Here is a 23,828-nt window from a genome sequence, read left to right as displayed (position 1 = left end):
TATAGTATTCGCTATAATATTTAGCAGGTCAAACAATTTTCTATCTAGGCTCTGTTTTTATAATGGTATATAATTTGATTAATTCAATTTGCCCGGAAAATTTAATTTGGCCAGAAAAATGGTACCAGCGCCTGCCATACACCAAGTTGTGATTTTAATCTTCTGGAAGGATGAAGAAAATTGGAAAGTGACCATGGGTATGTGTTTTTGTAACGATAAACAGTATTGTTACAGAAACTGTGAATGGAATTTTGTTTATTGAGACGATTGAAATCTCCATATAGATTACATTCTACTATATTCTACAGTACGTTGTACAGTATACATTGTCAAACAAATTAAAATTGGAATATATCGGTTTCTTATATTACTATTAGGTTACGACTTTTAAGAAACGAGTAAATAAAATCTCTGCTTTGGACTATTCTCGTACGAAACTTCACGCAAGGTCGTCGTTCCATTGATTCATAAAATCCTCGCGTTTTGTTCCTTCGGATGGGGCATTATCTGCTTCGTTTAATATTCATAATTATATTCGGAATAAATACGATCGAAAGATAAGAAATAATTATATCCTTCAGGTCTTAATAAATTCATTCCTGAAGAGATTAAGATATGAATTAAACAGAGGAACATGCGTTCCATTAAATCCTTGAATTCTAATTAAAATATCATGAAAGTAGTGAATACATAAAGTCAATTAACTTCTCGGTCTTTTAATTCAAGCACTCCGAACACGTACTATCCATTTCTAAAATGAGATGCAAAATCCACGTATCCGTTATAATGGTTAGATAAGCTAGTCTCGACTGGTTTTTGATAAATGGCTTGATGAATCCAGTCGATAGGACAACATAGTAAATTGATTAACATTATAAAGTATTTCACGAAACCCAGTATCCTCCATTATCCAAAGTTCCAAGTGAAAGAAAGAAGAAAGTGTAAAGATTGTCGTGGTTCGATACGTTTCGTTGTTGCGAACGATTATCTTCGATATCTTTGACGAGTTCAATCGCCAAAAAGGCCAATAACATTGTGCATTATAATCAAAGACGCGTCTTATCGTAGAGTTTTCTTACGTAATGTTCCCATGAAACCTTAGAATGCAGGAATTATATATGCATATATTTTTATTATTTATTATTTTATTTATTTTTATTATTATTTATATTATATGCATATATATTTATATAATTGTATATGCAAATATATATATATTTTTTTCGTTTTTTTGTCCATGCATAAACCGTATACGTTAATAAGTAAAACGCTTTTCTATTGTGATTTTTCATCAATTCAGTGAATTCGAATAATTGTCCTATACAGAGGTGCATTATGTAGAAATATCCGGATGTTTGTTCATTTTTGACTAGAAGTAATTTTGTTTTAAAATTATTTTATAAAGAGCGAAAAAATTTGAATTTACTATGGAATAATTTTATTTATTATTATCGTATCTATGGTTGAGTGAAAGAAAAATGTATAAGAGAATAAAGCAACGAAAGATTTTTTAATATAATTTATTTAGAAATATACGTATATATGACTTGAACTCCGAGCAATAATCGACAAAATCCTGAGAAACGGATGGAAATTTGTGATTTACAACTATGGCGAAAGAAATTAGGTGATAAGATTTTACATAGTTTTACATAGTTTTCTGTGTTTTATATGTCACTTCAGCGAATCTTTTCGACGTATTTATCCTATTTTTGTTTTTAAACAATTATCTCCAATTTCTCAGGCTATTTTGCAAACTCGTTGTATCTTTGTTGAAACGTCGGCGTATTTTCATATTAATTTTATTATTTTGAAATATTTCGAATCGATGCAGGATAGTCTTTGTTTTTGTACGAGTAATCTTGTATCTTACTATTATATTGTAAAATATCATTACGCAACAAAAGTAATCTTTGAAAGTTAATGGGCAGTAAGGAATTGGCGTTCATAATGGGCAAACCTTATGAAATTGTTTTTTCTTCGACAAGTTCTCATCTTCAGGTTATTTAATTTCGTAATTACAAATAGATAGAAAAACTGTTCAGATTAATTTATACGGCGATACTTAAAATCGCTTAGCATATCAACGAATCACGTAATTTTTAATATGAACCATTTATTAAGCAAAGGTAATTTAGTAAATAATTTATTTGGTAATTTATTTGGCAACCTGTTACTGGATTAAAGGCTTCTTTAGATCCAAAATCTGTGATTTAGATTTATTACCGGTACACTAATTTGTACGCTATTTATTATTATTACACTATTTTTTTAAAAAATACGAAATGATGTTTTTAGTTATTGATTTACTACTAATTTGTACTTTGGTACAAAAATTCTCTTTTCCGAAAAATCGATCAAAGTAGCCGGATATTTATCAGTGGTAGTGTAATTTCGTTTCTATGAGGGATAGGTGTGGAAATAAATCATCGTAATTTACCGGTTGCTTTCAAGCAGTTGCTTCGTGCAGCGACCATTTCCTCGTTATTTACTTTTCTCTTGATAAACCGTGTGATCGATGTTTTCACGTTTGTGCGCCTTTTGTGTTCTCTTTGAAATAGTAAATAATTACCATTGTAATTATCAATTGCGTTACATGGAAAATTTTCGTGCAATTGACTCAACGTAGTGCCAGCAGGTTTATTGTTCACGCAGTGACACAACGTAATACGATTAATAGTTATTTTCCAGAAGCTTAATTTGCATTTTCATGGTTACAATGTACACGAGCTGTATTTATCCAATTACTTTATTCCTTCTTTAGGAAATATATACAATATTCCATGGCGTGCAATATTCCAAAAGCGATATTTTACAAACTTTAAACTACGTATGTAACTACGTACTAATTAAATATCTGGACTCCAAAAGCAGAATGTATTAAGTCAACCTTTCTTTTAAAATTACATTTTACGTGCTTCCCGTATCAAATTTTTTACTTTTCCCGATGGTAAAAACATTTTCGTTTTAAATCATTTAATTTTTAATATAATAGCGTAAAAATGATGTTAAGTGCATATTATATATGTGCAAGATTTTTGTAATTTTGATTTGCTCTGCTCTAAAGTTTAAAAAGTATGACTTAATACGCTCTGGCTGTGGCATTCAGATATTTAATACTATTTATTTAATGTACCATTCATTTTACTTGTAACGTTTGTATACCTAATGTTATTTAAAATACTTTTGCACGTCGCTTTTCGAATATTAAGCGAATAAATCTATGTGGTCGAACACTTTTGTACTCAGCTGTATACAAGAAATGCTGGTTAAAAAATTATCTAAAAATTACTGTCTATTTAGCTCTCATATATCTTTTATCAACAATAAAACGTATTCACGTGCAGGCCGAACTTATCTAAGACTCTTGTAAGTTTGATCTTGATCTCTACATAAAAGTTTGTTATGTTAACGAACAGATAAAACACTCAATTATCCGTTTCGCTTTCTATATTTGCATCAAGAAACTTTCATAGAAAATACAAACGAATTGCTTCGAGTTATTCAGCAACTGTGTGATTAAATAGATATTGTTGAAATCCATGTTGCACTGATATATCTGCAGACGAAAAGGAACACAATATGAAATCCATGGCTGTTACTAACGAGAAAACGAAAGTATAGCTGAGCATCTTTTTATTGACAATTGCGTAACAGAAAATGAAGGGAGAAGGGGAACCCTCTATTTCCGTAGTTTGAGAATTTCTCTCGTTGACACAATTGAGGCAAATAAAGAAGATAAACTTTCTTTATCATGAGCAACGTATTGCAGATATTTATATTTTTTAAGGATAACTAAGAAAAGAATAGACTCCAAATAGAAATTTATTTTACTTAAATATTATGAGGATTTACTATACTTATGTTAGAATATTCTATATATTATGAAAATTTATATTTTGAGTATTTTGATATATGTATCTATTATGCAAATTCACATTTTTGCGAAGAAAATTAAAGAAATGGAACCTAAATGGAAATTTATTTTCAGAATATTTTATATATTTTAGTGTATTATGTGCATTCTGTGCGTTTTTGCATATCTGAATCGTCCATATCTAAATACATAAACATTTGTAGCTTATTTTTCACGTTAAAAATGTATACGTGTCGGTGATTGTGCAAAATGTTCAACAATATTTTCACTTGGAACAAGGTAAACGAGTCAGTAAAAACAAAAGAAATCCAAAGGACGATGCATTTCATTTGTCATCCATAGAGCGCAGATGATCTGCATAAGTACCATCAGGTACCATTTACGTGAAAACGATGCTAACAAGGAGCACGTAAATTTTCGTGTGTTGGATGATTAACGATGACCAAAGTCGTAAAAGAGCGAAGAAAAAGTTACTCTTTGTTCTGATGATCGCGTCGTGTCGTATGCAATTGCACAATAAATATGTCCATGAATGTTGCCCGAAACACATGATACATATGCATGTACGTACATACATGCGTGTAAAGTTTCAACGAATATGCTGCTGAAAGAGATTGTTAAACAGATTGTCAAGTGATCTGTTAGAAGCTTATTATTTAAAGTAGTGGTAATTGAAATGATATAAAAATCACCAGACAGTTCATCTTTACTGATTTTTTTATCTTTATGTCAGTATTAAGTATGTTAATATGAAATGGTAGATTCGAAGAATTCAAGCGATAAGTATAAGTATAAATTTACAAATGTTTTGTAAAGACGAATAATATCAATTTTGTTGTTGTATTAATACAACTTGTTTAATATTAATTTATATTTAATTCAGTGAATATCGATGTTATTAATATCTTTTAGTTGTTCAAGAGAATAACAGAAACTCGTATTTAATGGCAACATCGAACGAAAAGATAATTTTCAGCTTAGAATTTTAATCTTTAAGATTAAAATTACGTTTACGTTATAGATGAAATTTCGATAAATCGATAAAGTCAAAGAAACATAATTAAATTATTTATCGTTATCTATTATTGGATGAATAATAGAAAAATTATTGTTTGCGGTAGTTACAAGTAATATAAATGATAATACATATGAAGATTATTCGTTCAGGCTAAAATTTCACTCCTGATACCTTCGTTGAAATTTATCTTCTATATGTTTTATCGGTGGTCTTTATATAAAAAAAAAATTAAGAATATTGTATTATTAGGTTTTAAAACACCAAAGACGTAATTTTTCATGTTAATTATATTAACTACGTTTATTTTCCTGTGTATTGTCTTGACATGTACAGATAATTTTAACGTTAGACGATAATGTAATTTAATATTGCACGTCGTTGGCGTTTATCTCTAACTCGACACATAGCCATAGCAAAATGGTCGTGTAACAGATATAACCGCGTTTGCGTTTCAAATTCATATTACGCGGGTATCAGTCTGGTCTATGTGTACCTTGACTTAAGTACTTAGATATTCTTTACACATTAGTGAGTCTAACAGCGTAAAATTGTTAAAACATTAACATTGAATTTTGGTGTGAATTTTTTCTGTTGAAAGTAGGAAGTAACATCAAATTGACAGGAACATAACAAAGGAAAATATTTGTACTTGCAAGCAATTGATAATATTCCAGTAATGTAAAATGAGTTAGAAGTTAAGAGTCAAAGTAAATAAAAACATCACTAGTCTCAGAATAGTATTTACTCATTGTAAATGTTTTGTATTACCATTGTTTTCGTTATCATCGTTTGTGTATATAACATATTATAGAGACACTAAACTTTTATAGAAATATTAACTCTTCAACAGAACTATAAATTTCACATTTCAAATGTTATAGTACATAAGGCAATTATTAATATTCATTTTCTATAAAACGTTGAAAATATGTATCTGGTACTGGAAATGAAGGAAATCTTGGAGGCTAGAGATCTATTATGAATTCTTCGACATTTTATTATAAAAGGGATAATGTAATATCATTCAATATCTGATATGATCTAAACAATTAAATCTTGTATTAGATCGTCCGAAAAGTTTCTTTCGTTTTATAAGGAAATAATGGATGCACAATATTTTCCGTTTTATATCATTTTATCGAATTACGTATGATCCATTTTGTTCTATCAAAATAAGGATTACAACGTTCGACAGATTAGGTTTCATGTTTGTATAAAGATGCATCGTTGTAAAAGACGTATCTGTAAAAGAAAGACACTTTTTGAACAACCTAATACTATATTCCATTGGTCTATACTAATGATAGAACAAAAATTAGTATAAAAATTTACCAAGTTTACAAGAGTTGCAAACCAACTAACTTTAGTTCTTTAAGAACCGAAACGTTCACATATAAACCGATCGTAAATCAAATATCGCAAACACAAAGAGTTGTCAGGAATGAGCTTAGCATTCGTCAGAAAGTATTGGAGCTGTAAAAGATGCTTCTCCGCGCCTAGATACGGCACAGTTAAATTACAAATTCTGAATGAGTTAATGACGTGAAATTTCGAAAGCACTCGGCTGTTGCTCGTCTATTAAATGAATGTCGATAAACAAAAGACTTTCAACGCTTCCTCCTATCATCTCTCCCGATGGCTCTCCATTCTGTTCACTGTCACGCATACGTACCCATCTGACATTTAACGAACACTGTAATATGAACTTCCTCGGTTCTTCTGGCCGGTCACTTCCTGTATACAGATTACGTCGCTTCTACGATGTATTCACGTTTGTCGTGCCAAGCTTAACCCGAACAAATCATTTGTTTATCGATTTTCTTCTTTCTTTTGATCATTTGAGATTTGGATCACGAAGATCTTAATTGGGAAAGACGAGTTGACTCGTCACAGAAATCGCCAATATCTTGATTCTGGGAATTTATTTATTCAGAGATTTATTTCAGAGATTTATTCAGAGAGAGAGAGAGAGAAAAGAGAAGATCGTTTTTATATCGTCGTTTTCCTATTTTTTTACCTTCATTCGTTACATTCTTTTCTTTTCAAAAGAAATTATATCTTGTTCGTATCTGTAAAATTTATCAATTTTGAACCTTATGATAGTTACGTTTACAAAGCTCGATTTCGAATATTTTACGATGCTTATATCGTCAAAATTCATTAATTTTGAATTCAAGGTATTCGTATTTAAGGACTTTTAATAATTTTCAATTTCACGATTACAGAAGCTTTTGAGTAGAGGACGATCCAATCGATATACTTCGGATTCTTTTCAGTTTCAAAGAGACTCGAGGGAAAAGAATGATTCGATATAATTGTAGAGGACAATTAATCGCTTCGTTATTCAAGATTAATTAATTGGTTCTATAATGGAAAAATAAGTGGGAACTGGTACAAGAAAGTTAAATCACTTACAGCTGACGAGCCGTGTAAATTGTGTGAGTTGCTTGTTAACATATTTCTTTCTCGAGAGTGATGGAAAATTGTTATTCATGAATTTAGCGTTTCTTTAAACTCTGCCGCGTCAGCAAGGATATCTTGTTCGCGATTGCCAGGGAAGAAAATGTAAGCTACTGCAAGGTGCACGCGATGCGTTACGATTTGCGAGTCAGTGAATGAACAGCGTTGATTCGAACGTGATTCTTTACATAATTTCTCTCTCTCTCTTTTACGTTAAATAACGATTCAACAGCTGCTGAACGCGATAATTAAACTTAGATGTGCAGAAATATAAAAGTAAGATAGAAATTATTTTACAATAGGAACAGAACCTTTCACTTTATTTTTGACAATGTACGATGATAAACTTCACATTGTTTTAAGTTAACAATATAAAAGACATGTTTCATTTTATTATTATATTATTATTAAATTATTATATATTATTTATTATTATATTTTATTATATATTATTATTAAAATATTATTTTTGCTGTGGTAAGAGAAAGAAAATAGTTGTATAATTGCTATTACAACTGCGTTAAGATAACAAAGTTTCGTTAAATATCATTAAGCAGTACACATTGTGAGGATTGATGTAACACGTAACACAGATGTTCGTATGTTCTCTTATACTCTGTTTTAGCCATTCATATTTCATGAACAAACCATATTATACACTTAGTTTAATCGCAATCAGCCAGAGAGCTTATTATTCTATATCTTACCAAGTAATACGTTTTTTCTTATATGATACATTTATTATTTATAAAATAAGGGCTTTTTATTTTATAAATTATTAAGTAAACAGGATATATTCCTTCTTTCTAGCTTGCGTCTATAATAATAACATATTTAAGATTCTACGATCATGTTACTAATTAATTACAATCACACTTATCATTCTGCAATAAGCGCGCCGTTGATAAATCATCAATCGTCAAACTGCATAAATCAAAAGGTACAAGAAAGTGACGATGCCACAAGCATTATTTTATAAATTTACATTAGGATTTACTATTCCTGATTTATGCTATCTTCTTGCGATAAGCGAATCTATGAAATTTGTTTCTCGTGAATTCGACGTTAATCGTCCACTGGTATAGCGAAATTAGAAAATCAGCAAAAAGTCGAGTTGGCCAATTTCGCTTCTGAGGTGTTCAAGTAACAATAAGTATAACGGTAAGACGATATTATTTCTAACAAATGTAATGTATCTGATGTAGTCTACTAGACATTCGCAACATCTGCTCTATGCGCCGCTATCACGCGACCGCGATTTACATCTCGGCAAAGAGAAAATGTTTAATCGCCTTTCCCGAAAACCGGCGGCGCCTTTCCAATTACGCTTCTCTTGCCCGGCGAAACAAGCTACCTCGCATGCAGCTCGCACACGCACGCGCGCTAAATAACCATATGTCCTTTAAAAGTCCAACCAGTGAGAGTTCCACATTCAAAAACAGTCCCGTCTCCGTTCCAGGGCTCGTCCGTCAGGTTGATGCAATTTGGCCAAAGCTGGGGAAAAACGGAATACGAGCCAGCCAGTTGAAGGTGGGGGCGGAGGAGTGCAGCAGCAGGTGGAGGGCAGGGGACGAGAAAAACATTGCAAAACTTGGCGTTCGAACGTTGATCCCCACACGGGGATACCAACCTAGCGCGATCCATGGTGGGATAGCTTCGGACACGTACGTTACATTCACGCACATACACACCTGATGTTTACGTACATATATACGGAATATTCACGCATATGCACGCTTGCTCACACTCGCATATGCACACGTATTGATATTTCGGTCTCGCCCACGAACGTACAGGTACACGCTGGAGCTGTTTAGAAAGTCCGACAACGAGAACACGCTGAGGTACACCTTGGTACCAGAAGACATACCCATCGGAAAGGTGTACCAGAAGGTTCAGCAGCTTCAACAGCTGGTGGGGGTAACCCTAAGCTAGCGGTGTCAGACGGTGCTGGCCGCTCACTGCTCGTCGATTCGCCGAGCGATCGACATCGAAGTGTTCTCGTCGATCGAGGAGAAGAGAGAGGATTTTTCGAGATACCACGTACAGCAAGAAAGGTATCGGTCGTAGTCAGAGTCATTTAGTCGATCAGTGCCTTTGGAAGAAGAAGATAAAGGTACCAGGGAAGATGGAAAAGGAACAGCCGGATTCCTTGGCAACTGTTGCCGTCGTCTCGGAGAAGATGCCTCATCCGCCTCATAGCAATTACGCACCCAGCGAGGTGTACTCCACTACCGAACCGCCACCGGTAAGCCTTCAGCTTTCTTTGGATCAAGGGAATTAAGAGAATTCCTTTATTTTCGTGGCAGCTCGCCGAGCGAGACAGCTTCTTTTGTTTTTGGAATAGGAGTAGTAAGACGGTGAATCGAGGTTGTCTGGTCAATGTATTCCATGACTGGTCGAGATTCAGAATTATTTAGAACGCAGGATTCTGTTGTCAATGGTTTCATAAAATAGCTTTGAGCTGCGATTTTCTAATCGCACTCAATCTCGCAGCATAAAAGACACAGTCTTCCGTTGATTAAAAGTATCGAACTCTGATCTTTTAATCGTAACGCAGGGCTTGGTTTTGTTTTAATTAAATGTCCTACCATGTATTTCAATATGACTGCGATTATTATAGTAATAGAGTCTTCTGTCGATTATGAACAGTGACTTTTGATTTTTCATTTGATCCGATGCAGAGATCGAGTTCGTTTTATTTAAATATTGTGTCATAACTTCAAACGACTATTGCTAATAATAGAGCCTTCTACTTTGGAACGGGTGTACCAGATAGAATTTACAGTTTAAAAACAATTCGACATGGTACGTGACTCCGGAACATGGGATTGTTTGAGCATCGATAGTGATCACGTTGGCAGCAATATTATACACATGCGATAAAGATGATTACTAATTAACATTTATTCAAATAGAAAGACAATTCTTTTTAAGATTCACATCTTTAAATAAATATTTAAAAATTAGTGTTTTTTACGTTACTAGAAATTTATAAAGAGAAGACATTTAGAGTATTTTTAATTTGTAAAAATATGATGAATAGGATGCAAGAAACAGCGAGAAAATTTTAACAAATAAATTATCCAACTGTTCGTATAATATAATCGCGTGTAACTAGCAATTTTCATTTCTCCTCTCGTTTGTTTATCATTTTTTTTACCACAATACGTGTATCTGTGTTATGCAATGTATATTTCGTTAGTGCTGCTTTATAGATTATATTCTTGGACAAGACTCGATACATTTACCATTATGCTAGCCATAATTAATGAAATAAAGCGAGCTTACGTAAAGATAGAAATAGAATTTCGATGCAATGATGTTGGTACGCTATTTGTTCTCGATCGATTAAACAGGAAGCATAAATGTAGTAATTTCTGATAACAAAATTCCAACGAGTCGATTAGATTTATGAATGCATGTGTTTTGCACAGCAAGGCCAGTACAGGAAAATTGTCACGACGGAGCTGTAAAAATATGTGCAAGGACGTGACCAACGTAAATCTTAGAATAAGATCATAATATTATTTCCGCCTACCGACATGAATACGAAGGTGCTAATTTTTCTGGTAGTTCGGTAATAATCTTCGGTAACTAAAACTACTTTGCAATTAGTGCTGTTTCATTTCAATATTTTATTTTGGATAAAAATCTCTTGATGGTTATATTCAAAATAATTTACAAATACATAATGGTGGATACATCTGATACGTCTCTATCGAAAATAAATGCCCATTTTTATTATTAACCCATTGAGAATTCGATAAAGCGATCACATTTTGAATTGCTGTAAAAAGGATGTATATATTTTTATGTTTGAAATTTCTGCTATACACACAGTAAGAAATTTAAAAATTATATATGTGTATAGTGGCTCGAAAATTTCCTGTAGCTTTTTTCCTTTAGTCGTTAGATTCTCAGGAAATTGATGCGTCACAATAACAAAATTAGGTAGATATCTATGGTATATAAGTAAAATATGTATACAGACTCAACGTGCATGATAAATTGTCAATGGATTGATCCACAAACGCAAATGAATTTTCTTTAGGAGCGCAATATTTACATTATTCCCTTTGAATGAACAATTTTCTTCATTATAACAAATTTTCATTAATATCGATTACAATTTCTCTACAGACATAAAATGAGAAGTAAAACGAGTACCTTATAATTTTGACGTATAAAATTACTTACCTCCACTTTTGCTATAAACATCTACGTAGATATCGTTATCTTTTTACAATTATATGATTTCTTTTCCTTCAAGTAGAAAGCTAAAATAGAAGCTTGCTAAAATAGAATCTGTAGATATTCGTTTGGAAATTACGAAGGGAGTTATATAACGTAAGAACCAAGTTTCACTTAAGGTAAAACAATTTACAGTGCGTAAGTGGCTGATTATCAGAATTAATTCTGCTTATCTGCCTTTATAAATTACAGGGTAGAGGAGATAGATCGAGACAGATGTTTCGTCATGCAACGGAAACGCTGAATTATACCGCGACTAAAATTCGTTCTGGCTTTGATACATTTTGTATCGAGGACGTTGTTTGGTTGGTATTTTATGAAAGAGCGCGGAAATCCGTACAGTAAGGCACTTCCGTGAAAGTTTCTGGACAAGCTTAATTGCGCGAACCACGCTACCATATATGTACGTTTATTTATTTGCTTGATCGATCAAAAGTCGCCTACGTAAACGGAAGAAGCGACCCACGGGCAAAGCGATCTTGTCGCGTTTTATACCTGGTAATTTCCGCGAACATGATATTCTATAATTAGATAAGGAATAGTAGACTCGAAACGTGTTTCAATGATTTATTTTTCCACGAAATGAAACGCACCGGTACGGGTGAAAGAATTTGTCGTTTAATTAATTGCCTACTTTCTCTGTCAATAACCGTTGCAATTGTTAAAAGTGTCGGTGTAAAATGAAAGTCTCCATGAAACGTTGAATGTAGATCCTTTCAAGATTGATTGCTTATTACGCTGTGCAGCTTTGTACTGTATCGTATTCGGTCTTAATTGTTTGGAAATTTTCTTCTATTCGCGAAGAGATTAATTAGAAAATCTAACAAAATTTCGTTTTTCATTTTTTAACGTTGTTGCTGCAATTTGAAAGAAATTTAGTTTACACAAATGCTAAAATATTGCTCTGTTTCCAAGCTCTAATTTCGAGTATGTTTAACGTAGTTGAGAAATTAAATAAAGGATAGAAAATAATATGGGATTAAAGATAATGAAGGAAAGGCAATTTGTCGTTTAATTATCTGCTTGAAAATACAGTTGCAGTAGGAAATCCCAGAGAAATGGATGATACTTAGGGGACGTAAATGACAGTGCTCATAATTCATGTTTACCGTGGCAGTATGTGACAGTATGTTCGTGTGTGCATCCGTTCGAAGTAAATAAATGCACTGTCATAGGCGAGTAATTTCTCAATGAGAGTTCGAGAAAACAGTTAGCTCACATTGCAGAAAAGAAGAATGGAAACTACCGTGAGAACCTTCTTTAAATTTAGTCTATGAATTAGAAATAAAATATTTGATTTGATAATCATAGAATAGAATTACAACTGTATTTTCTATTCAGTTACATCTCCCGCAGTTAAATATCGTTTGTCTTAGTTTAAAAAATGCCATAATCTTATATGCAATAAATCATCTGGATTGGTTTTTCGATTTTTTCGAAACATGGAAATTCTATCTCTGGCTAATTGAACTTCCATGTTTCATTCGCGTGACGCGATACGTTTTGAAAAATCATGCACGACGTGGTTTCATTTTCAACGTCGGCCACGCTTTTTTTTCATTCGTTTATTTCGTTAAAACCGGAAACTTTCTACCACCGGTGAACGCAACCATTCGCCACTGTTAGAAACTTCCATGGCTACTGTTGAATTGCCTTTTGTTTCTAGATTCTCAAAGCTTTAATGTAGAGTCCAAATTTTCCATTGCGGGAAACACGTATTCGCCATGACGTCAATGTTTGTTTCAATTTGGTTACATAAAGAATTCTTGTCCTTGAAACGTTAAAACAAAAACACGACTTCACTTGTCCACGACCAAAAGTAATATTTCACATTCTTATCTGCAAAACACTTTTACGTAGTTTATTTTGCACATCTTTTTATTACGCATATTCGTATTATCTTGTTACAAAATAAAATGATTCTTACATAAAACTTCTTCGTCTTCGAAGAAAGTTTTGCGTAGTTTATTTTATCTATCTTTTTTATTCTTGATAAAATTGTACGTATTCTTTTATATGTCAAAAAATATTTTTATGTGTCAAAAAGCTACAAAAAGATAAAATGACTGAGACATAAAATATATTGAAAAGAAAAGAAATAGTTGAAATAATCATCGTAAACTTTCGTGGTTAACTGCTATATATCATAATCTCTTGCTTTAATGCTTTAAAGTAACGTTTCTTCATGTTTCTATCAGTAATTCATATAATTACAAAATTTGAAAACGGTATTTGGTCGACAACGACGTACCAACCAGTACCAACTGCACCGTCCTCATCGCGAGGCAAATACCGGCCATTGAAAACATTTGTAAGACTGACAGATTTCACCTGCAGCGATTTAAACTGCGTTTCTTTTTCAATCGAAGCGTGACTAGAATCGTACTATTCGGGTTGTACGGAATTCACAAGTATTGAATTTACATATCGTCTATGGAGGCAAGCACCGTTGGCATCGGGACAATTACGTTTTCCAAGAAATTACTACGATTATAGAATCGATGAAAATTGTATGCTCCGTGGTTTACTTGCAAATTTATCGAATAGAATTTTCGTAGACGTTAAATCGCTTAAATTGTAGATTTCCTCATAAATACGATTTATTCAACTTCGACAAAGTGGTTCAAGATTTGCTTACATTCGTCTCTTCTATCTCTTCCTCTTTGTAATTTAAATCGAAGTTTGTATTTGTAATAGAATAGCTGAATATATAATTTCACTAATTTTAATAATATAGCTAAAATAAGATAACATAGATACCAATAATTATTTATATTCATGTATTTAGATATATGCGTTTTGAATATTATTTGATTCAAATACCAAAGAGATTCGATTTTCAGTTTATAAAGAATTCAATCTTGAACGACGGTGCAATACGCATATCGAGTGAGCTTGGAGACTTTAATGCTTGGTTTGGAGTCACCTGCGGGATAAAGTTGGGAGCACACGACGCGTAGATAGTAATCATTTCATAATATGACCATCCTGCTATTATTTGAGTAGCAAGTAATTGAAACTTGAATTTCCTGCGATATTACGTAACATGATCCTTTACGATATGCGTATACCTTCTCCTTCAGCAGCGGTTTTTTTCTAGAAATTGTGCGGTATTACTCAACGAATATCCATTTGCAACATTTCTTACATACGAAATAGGCTACACTTTAGAGTTTTCAATTTAATAATTTCACGTAGCTGGAGTTCTTTACACGAGTTCTATAATTTAGAATTCTCATTACGTTATACTTTCTAAAATATATTTTCTATTCAAATATGTGGAATGAAATTTTTATCTCGAAGAAAAAGGAATCGTTTGTAAAATATTCTAAAACGATGGCTTAGCCCGTTTGCTTTTATGATAGCTTCGCGCGTTTACACGACTTAGCATGAGCAAGATGTCTCTTACATAAGTCAAAATATATACGTACATATTTCAATACCGTCTTCGCGGAAGAACCGAAGTTATTTCCAACATTCTTCCGTGATCGTTAATTAGCTTTGGAAGTTTCTTGAAACAGGATCATACATACATATAAATATATCTCTTTATTTGTCAACATATATTTATATTTTCGTAACGATTTAAATTGTGTGTTTATTATTTTTCTAATAATCTATTTATTAAATCTACTTTAAAGTTATATAAGAAAAAATAGATTAATAGATTTTTATCATATTTAACGATGGTGAAAATAATTACACTAATTGTCACAGAATTTCCAAGCGTACATCAGGTTTGTCCATATCGAGACATGAAATGTTTGGATGGCGGAAGAGGGACAGGCGTTTCTAATACTCTTCCTACATTTTAATTAGACACAACAGCTATCTTTACGTGCTAAAAATGAAGTCCCGTACATCTAGGCGTAACTGAGTCACTCGACATGGCTTTTTGAACTTTAATCCTTTAATTTACTCGTGTTCATTTCTACAAAACGTTTTACCTGTTTGTTATACCTTTTAATTCTAACGAATAATCGCGATTATACGTGACAGCCTTGCAAATCAAACAGTACAGCAAATCTTAGAATCGAATCGTTTGAAGCTTAAAAATATACTTGTGCATAAATATTTATTATTGAATGTCAGTTTATTAATATCGTAGATTAATTATTTAGTGGAAAATTACAATGCTACATTTACATATAAAAGACTCTTAGATATTCAAGTAGACGAATAAAGAGATATGTTAAAAAGCTAATTTGTTTTTCGTTTTCCGAAGTATGGTGCGTCATTATCATGCCGTTTAAAAGCATTCGGTAGGCGTATGTACACTATGGACCAAAAATCTGCTATCCTCTGCTTTTTCATGCTTCACGAAATAGCGATAAATAACGAAAGAATTGTCCGATTAATTTTTACATTTCACGTAGATGTTAAAATACCCTTTTCATAAGACGAATAAATAAAACAACCGAATGTACTGTTTCCAAGAAAAACATATAAAAATATTCATCCTGTCGTAATTTTACCTGTCGATGAAAATAATAATTTTTAATAATACTTTAATCAATTAAATAAAACGAATAATTGTACCTGTTAGTGAAAATAGTAACGTTTGCTGATTCTGTAAACGATTGAATATGCTTTCTATTTGTATATGTTCGATGGATAGATGGGTAAGTTCGATGATGTTGCTAGTAGATGCGAGTGATCCAAGACTTTTGATCAATAGTGTATACCTGTAAAGGGAAGAATGAGTCAGAGCACACGTCGAAGAGGACACGTTTAAAAATTTTGTCATGCGACATATACATCCATCCATACATACATACATATAATAATCCTTTAGTTTCTCGAGTGCCTGGCAACAGTGCCTGTTTACTTTTGTCTGGCAGATCGAGCAGCATAAAGGCAGCCTCGGATGGCCTACTATCTCCTCGAGGCCTCTCACCTTAGAGTCGTCCATCCACATCGAGGTCATTACGAATACGTACAAGTACAGTCTGTGTCACAAGCGTTTGCCCTTTTCAATTAATTTACCAATTAAAGCGGTAAGACGCAATCGCGGGCTAGGCGCCTGAAACCAACTTTTCTTCCCATGGGAAAATGTTAAACCCGTCTCTCACAAATCCGACCCATAAGCTAGTTTCCCTACTTTTTTTAAACATTTACCTCTTGATCACGTGAGAAGTTGTTTTCGACGTTGATCCAACTGCATACTATGTCGTTCTTCCAGACTATCCGCCGACGATTTTTTATTATCGAAATTTATATCTTGTATGGGTTTGTTATTAGGAGAAAATAACAAAATAAATGGAGAGTGAGGAAATATTTTCGTTTAGTGACTTGGAACTTACAAACCGCGTGGCCCGGTGAAATTAACAGGACACGCGAAACGCTGGCTAAAAATCGAAGTTGCCAGCGGATGGAAAGTTAATCCTGAAAGAAGTTGTTTTCAGCGTTATACAGAGTGAGACTGTAATCGTAGAACAAGTGGATAGGGACTGATTCTACGTGAAAAAATAAGACAAAATTTTGTCATAATGTTGTTTCGTAAGACGCTTCATTTTCAAGGAAAATAAATTCGAAAATGTGTCATACGCACACGCGTACACACCATTTCGTTTTCAATTAAACGTGTTTTCGACTTATTTTTTCACGTAGAATCATCCCCTGCCTGTGGTTATACTACGATTACCGTCCCACCCTGTATAATCGATTACCGTATTGGACTTTTGCTCTTAGCAACTTTTTTGTAAATCTCTTCTTTCTTTTTTAATATCGCATGGATCTGCACCGAGTTCCATCACTCGATTGGACTAGAAGTAAAATAAATGAAGGCACTGAAACGCAATAGTTCGTGGTTAATCGGTATACTGTGTAAATTTCTTCGCGTGTTGATGTACGATGTGCACAGCGATTTATCTTTACGGTAACTGGTACGTCGTTTGATCGTTAACCGCACGAGATTCTTCCTGATTATTATTCATGTAGTACAGCTGATGTTGAAATGATGATGAGAACCGGCGTACAGGTAAAAGTATCTTTCGAACCTGTTGAACGTTATGCTATATTTTTCAATGTACGGATACTTGAGAGCTAAATACATATTTTGTTAATTGGAGGATTGACGATAATAGTGGCGTAAAGCAAAATGTTGAGAATGTGACTTAATTGAATGTTCTTTTCAGTTCTTACAAGACTTCATTCCTTATTCTTTTAGTTTTATAATTAACACAAGTTATAGGATAGATCGTAGATATTTATGCAAATTTATATTTTTACGAACACAATGAAACGATTCGAAGTTAGAAAGTTAGAAATCCGTTTCCTCCATTAAACTTTTTAAGTAGCGTACTCTGGATATTTTACATGTATTTGCAAATTATTCAATTTTTGTTTTAAACTTTCTATCTAATTTAATTAATTTCTATCTAATTCTATCTAATACATAGTATGCACGAATATGGCTTAGTTATAACTTCGTTTCTCGTAAGAATATATTTCCATAATCTAAGGAAAAGCACGTTTAATTTTGTTGGAAAAATAAGTTGTACAATAATATTTTCAATTTATATTCACTGGAGTTCTCAGTTTGTCGATTATTCATGCAGTCTACCGGAACCGTATCTTCCTTGACCAATCACGCGATTACTCTGCCAGATTACATGCTTGTTTTACTTGTCAGGATAATAAGCACAGAGCGCGACATTGAACTAATCTCTAAGTATATGAAATTACTATCAATTAATTATCGAAGTCAATGTTACTTGCTATAATTATCGTCAAAACAGTACCAACATGTAAGACTATCAATTAGACTATCTGTATAATACATGGAACGACAAAGGATCTGAGACGAGAGGATCTGAAAGGAGATCAGAGACGTATTCGTATAGAGTGACAGATTTTTCTAATTTTCAAGGTTCTCAAGCAGCTGAACGAGTCCGAGGCGTAAAATAATAGTGTCACGATACAGTTATTGAACAGCAAGCCTTACTTTATCGGACGTATTTCCTTCTTGTGACTAGCGACTGTCTGGGCATCTCGTGCTATCCACTCATCTTCACATTGGTTTAAACGATTTTATACGGATAGTTGATATGGAGTCAATTACGGTATTGTTGGCATAATTTTCATGCTCGGCTGCTGAATAAAACGGGAAATCTAAGAATCTTTCCTAGATTCATCGTTAACAGATGCTAATCGAAGTGTATTATTTGATCACAGGGTGAAAAGTGGAATTTATTAGAATTCTATGAGGAACATGATTTTCTCAGTATTTTATATAATTGATATATTGTATATTACGTTAGGTATAAATAATTATTTGTAATTAGTCAGTAATATGTTTTATCTCATTTTTCACAATAGTTCATCGCTCTTATAAACAATAAATTTTTACAATAATTCTCCTCTTATAAAACTCCAATTGCGAAGAGCTCCATTGTTTTTAATTCCGCATTACTTATAAGAGAATGTAATCAATGGTAGGATAAAAACCTCGTGTCCATCATTCGTTATAATCGTTTGCCATCTTTCAGTGCTAAGTTTCCTATTCTCCTTTTACGAAACTCCAATTATGAAGAGCTCCATTGTGCTAAACTTAGTACTACATATGGAATAACCTAATGGAAAATGTAAATTCCACGCTCGTTTGAATTTCATAGCTCGTTGGAAATTTTTGGCGACAAGTAATAATCAAGTTTATTATTTTAAAACTCACGACGACACATTAATATAAGTTAGTCGACTAACATTGAATATATCGAAGTTTCTTTTTTTTTCGGGATTCGTCATAGATATACACTTTCTATACCTTACAAACAATCGCTGAAAATTTACTATTATTTTAAACAAAATACAAAACAAAACAGTTAACGTTCTCGATGGTTAAAAATTTGCCTAAATTATATAGCGTTGTTAGTGAAGATTATAATTCGAGTCCATTGTCTAATAGATGAAAATGAACCAACTTGTGGCGTTAATAATTATTATAATTATCATAAATTTTGCAACATGTAAATTGTAAATTATTGCAAAATTTATCAGCGTAAAGTTTATAGAGTTCTGAAAGGATTGTATGAATGGCGATGTATGTTTTACCATGGTGGAGAGACGCGTGTTAGGAAAACGATGTGATTCTCCAATTCCATTTTTCACTTTTTCCCGCGATTAGCTTCGTTCCATGAAGTGGGAATGCTGCTAAACCACGGGAAAGGAGAGCGTGAAACGACAAAAGACCTCGACTCGGTTGGCTAGCCAGCATGAAGTTACATACACACATTCATGCGATTGCACTCTGCGTGTACACATTTTGCATTGACTACATTATCCTGTAATGAACCTTGCACATGTTTAGCAACTGCATGCATCTGTCGTGTTTGCTGAAACGCGCGGCGTTTACTGCGAATTCACGTTACTCTTCGAACGGAAAGATCAATAAGCGTTACTTAGAATCTCCATTTCAAAAGTTGTTAATTTAAACTCTACTTTTTCACGATTGTCTCTTAAGAATGGAATTTGAATCGTTTATTTAGCAGAATATAATCCTACGAAGGGAAAGGAAGGAGGTTTGACTAAACAAAAGATTCGACTCGTTTTTAAAGCGACGATCAATCTTAACACGAAGACGGTTAAACAAAAGTGAAAAAATAAAATCGCTATGGATAATCGTGTTAGAGTTTGGCGCTTAAATTTAACTCGACGATTTACAATTGCAAACAAAACGTTTCGTTTAATCGAGTAATGAAGGATTGTCGGTCGTTAAAATTAATTTCTAATCGCAATCCCGTTGCCTCTGATGTAATTTATTACGTCAACCAGACACGCAAATAATCAGCGAAATGAAAAGCGAGCAACATACCTATGTTCACACTCGGCGACAGTGTTTGGATGTAAATTATCTCATTTACATCATTTGCTACGTCTTTGTTATTGTACTGGTTATCCAAAAACAGAGCGATAAAACGAGTAACGATGTCAAACGTAAACTGAACTTCATAATAGAAATCATTTCATTTATTTATTTGGACAATTCTATAAATTATTAACACGCTCGATCTTTCAAGATTGATTTAATTTCTAATGAAATTTAAAATGTTTGATAAAGTAAAAAAGATAAATAAATATATAGAATTCGAACTATCACGTAAATGATATACATTATACTTTTATATAAAAATATGTTACAGGTTGTTTCAAATAAGTACAAATAGGAAATAATATAGGAAATAATTTCTAAATAAAAAATTGATAAAAGTACGTTAGAGAATGTTCGAAGGATTAAAAATGGATAGGTATGGAGCGATTAAAAAAACCTTGATGAGATTGTAATTAGATTTATGGTACCGGCTTATTTCAATGTAGTGAGATCATCACGGAAGTCAAGTTTAGCCACATATTCTTTTCTTCGTCTACGGCGATCGAACGTAATACGCGCGATATAATCACAGAAGTGTATAAGCATGCTTGATTAACATAAAATAGAAACGGCGAGAATAGCGATGGAAAATCTCGAGTAATTAGATTCTGATTGCAAGAGGTACACTTGTTCCGGTGCTTATTGAATCAAACTACTTCGCGCCGAACCTGTTACCCGGATACATTTGTCTCTATTTCGTAATTAAACCCGGAGTAACAATAACAAATGCAAGCTAACGATGAAGTATTATTTTATAAATTCATACGATATTATTCTGTGACGCTATATTTCACACTGATAAATTTTTGTTTCTGTAAAAGTTACGTTATTGTATTAATTCTTAATTTGATAATATGAGAAGGAGATTTCGCGTTTTAATATTTAAAAAAACACGAACTTTGTTTATGCATGTCGTATAGAGTTCTGTATTCTTAATGCTTTACATTTGTGTAGACTGTTTACATTTCACGGATTAATAAATGTTATTTTAATGTTATTTTTCTTCAGATTGTTTTATATACAATAATACTTCATAAAAATGAATACAGAAACAATTAACGATATAGAGAAAATATAGTCGAAAGTTTAGGATATAATTTTTCATTTGAAGCTTTGTTTTTAACAAAAACTTCTTCAAAGACAACTAATTTTTTACTAAACACATCTAAACTCGATTTTCTGAAAAATGAAGCCTCGAAGAACAAAATTTTACCTCTTATACCTAAGTTATTTTCAAATGTACACTAACATCTTGCTCGTGTCTTGCTATTCTCTGTATAATAATGTTATAAAATAGTTTATATTTTTGGTTTCGTTAACATTTTGATTCACTTATTCACAGGCATACATGAGGCCAAAGAGTACAGCGGTTCAAATTACAAGAATCGCGGCTGTCACCTTGGTGACGATGTCCGTGATCCTGGGAAGCTTCATCCTCGCAGCATCCTGGGTCCAAGCTCGAGCATCCTGCACTCCTGAATCGATTGCTGCGATGCAAGCTGAACTTAGGTTGCAGCAACAGCAACAGCAACCATCATCCATTACATACCAACAAGGTGAATTCTTGAAACATCTGCAACCAGAGGCTCTCGTTCAGGTAAGTGATCATAATGAAATAAAAATTCTGTAGAAATTTACATACATATAAAATTTCGAATTAAAGATATTTAATTTTCTTGTAAAATATCGACTTCCATTTATAAGAATGATCATAGTTTATTTATATTTTGAAGGAGTTATTATTACGCGATATTCTACAATTCTTGTATACACAACTGTTTCATATCTAAAAAATATTTCATTCGAATGGATTTATTGTGCATTATGCTTTTGTTCCAATAAGAAATGTTATTCTAACTCGTTCTTTGGAAAGATACGAGGTAATTCATTATACAAATTGTCAATAAATCGGATATAATAACTCGTTTATCAACGAGTTCCTTATTTTTTAAGACATCACTTTTTTCATGTTTGTGATAGAAATATATTATATTATGCTCGTGTTCGTACGAATCAAAACCAATTTTCTTGAAGATGTTTTGCCTTATGACGAAGAAACGTGTGAGTTAACAGGTTTGGATTTCAGGAGAAAGCAACATACCATTATACGTAGGTATATGGAAATTGTATCCAATATAAGATGGTATGATATTTACAAAAGCATGGGATTAAATAAATAGAATGGAAAGTATGCAGAAGAAAAGAGAGGAAGAAAGCTAGTCACTAAATGCAGTTCTAGCAACATGGATGCATTACTGAAAGACTTCGATTTGTACTTTCAAGTAGGCAAAGTAGTTGTTTTGCTCGTTTATAATGCATGTACGAGTTTAAGAAGGCTTTTCCTGTGTAAAATTTCTATACAAAGTGTTAGCCTGCTACCAATGTATCTTATTTCATTCGTTCAACGCGGTGCCAGCTTTCGAGATTTCTAAATTTTCACCTCGATTTTAACCGATTGTAAAAGATTAACCGGCTGATCGATCAGTTCTCAACGATCCTTTCCAGTCGAATGGAGCTGTTTGAGTTTATGATGGAAAGTGAGGAAGGGAAACGCCGCGAGAACGGCGATAATATGATTAACGCTGACATGCTGAACAAAGAATTCAATTTGCTTCGCATAGCAAAAAGATTGAAATATACGAACGCTGGGAACTCGAACAAGTTTTAAATTTTCGATCAAACAATAGCTAAATATCGAAGCTCACAGCTGTCTTGCATGATTAAATTAATATTGGCGATGGAAATTTTAGGAATCACAAGTTGCAAGTTGTCAATGTTAATAAATACAATCCATATAACAACCACAAGTTTGGTAATAAAACAACTGGATTTTTGCAAGAGATGTTTGCAAATTACGTGTCATCTGATTATCAGATTTGACGAAAGATTATAAAATTATTATAAAATTATAAAAAAAAGAGAAATTTGTGTATCTTGCGACTTGTTAAGTTATTAATATTATCAATGGATTATTGAGTATAAGAAGGAAAAGACATCAAGAAATCCATTTTTGTTGAGAATTCAATGCCTAAAACGAATTAATCAAATTTTTCATTCAAAAAAACATGCTTTTTTAAATAGGAACAACGTGTTGATTAAAGATATGAGACTTTAAAAAACTTATGGACTTTGAATGTCTATACGTCTCTGGCAAATTTGAATATGCCAAAATCTACAAAATGCACATAATTTGAAAAAATATACAGGTTATCCAAAGTAAAATATTGTAGAGAACGAGGTAATCCTGTATTTAGGTTCTATGAATAATTTTAGTCACGTTCATAAAAATATGAATCTGCATAAATATTCACAGTTGTGTGCAATACATGTACGAAGTTTCGTAAAATGTC

At 32.8% G+C, this 23,828-nt stretch overlaps 1 protein-coding gene across 1 annotated transcript in view; it reads left to right on the top strand.

Annotated features, from left to right (window-relative positions):
• The first annotated feature begins 8,884 nt into the window (after nucleotides 1-8,884).
• The window catches only part of LOC138180149 (RNA-binding protein 33), a 34,184-nt gene continuing 19,240 nt past the window's right edge, over nucleotides 8,885-23,828 (top strand). The window contains exons 1-3 of the mRNA XM_069113704.1: nucleotides 8,885-9,019; nucleotides 9,152-9,603; nucleotides 21,821-22,075. Coding sequence (XP_068969805.1) covers nucleotides 9,484-9,603; nucleotides 21,821-22,075 — 375 coding nt within the window. The 5' untranslated portion in view covers nucleotides 8,885-9,019; nucleotides 9,152-9,483. The remainder of the gene's footprint in view (nucleotides 9,020-9,151; nucleotides 9,604-21,820; nucleotides 22,076-23,828) is intronic.

This window comes from Bombus flavifrons, chromosome 1 (assembly GCF_040668555.2).
Source record: "Bombus flavifrons isolate JBK064 chromosome 1, iyBomFlav1_principal, whole genome shotgun sequence".
Taxonomy (NCBI): domain Eukaryota; kingdom Metazoa; phylum Arthropoda; class Insecta; order Hymenoptera; family Apidae; genus Bombus; species Bombus flavifrons.
Note: the sequence above shows the minus strand (reverse complement) of the source record. Positions and strands in the feature narration are given on the sequence as shown.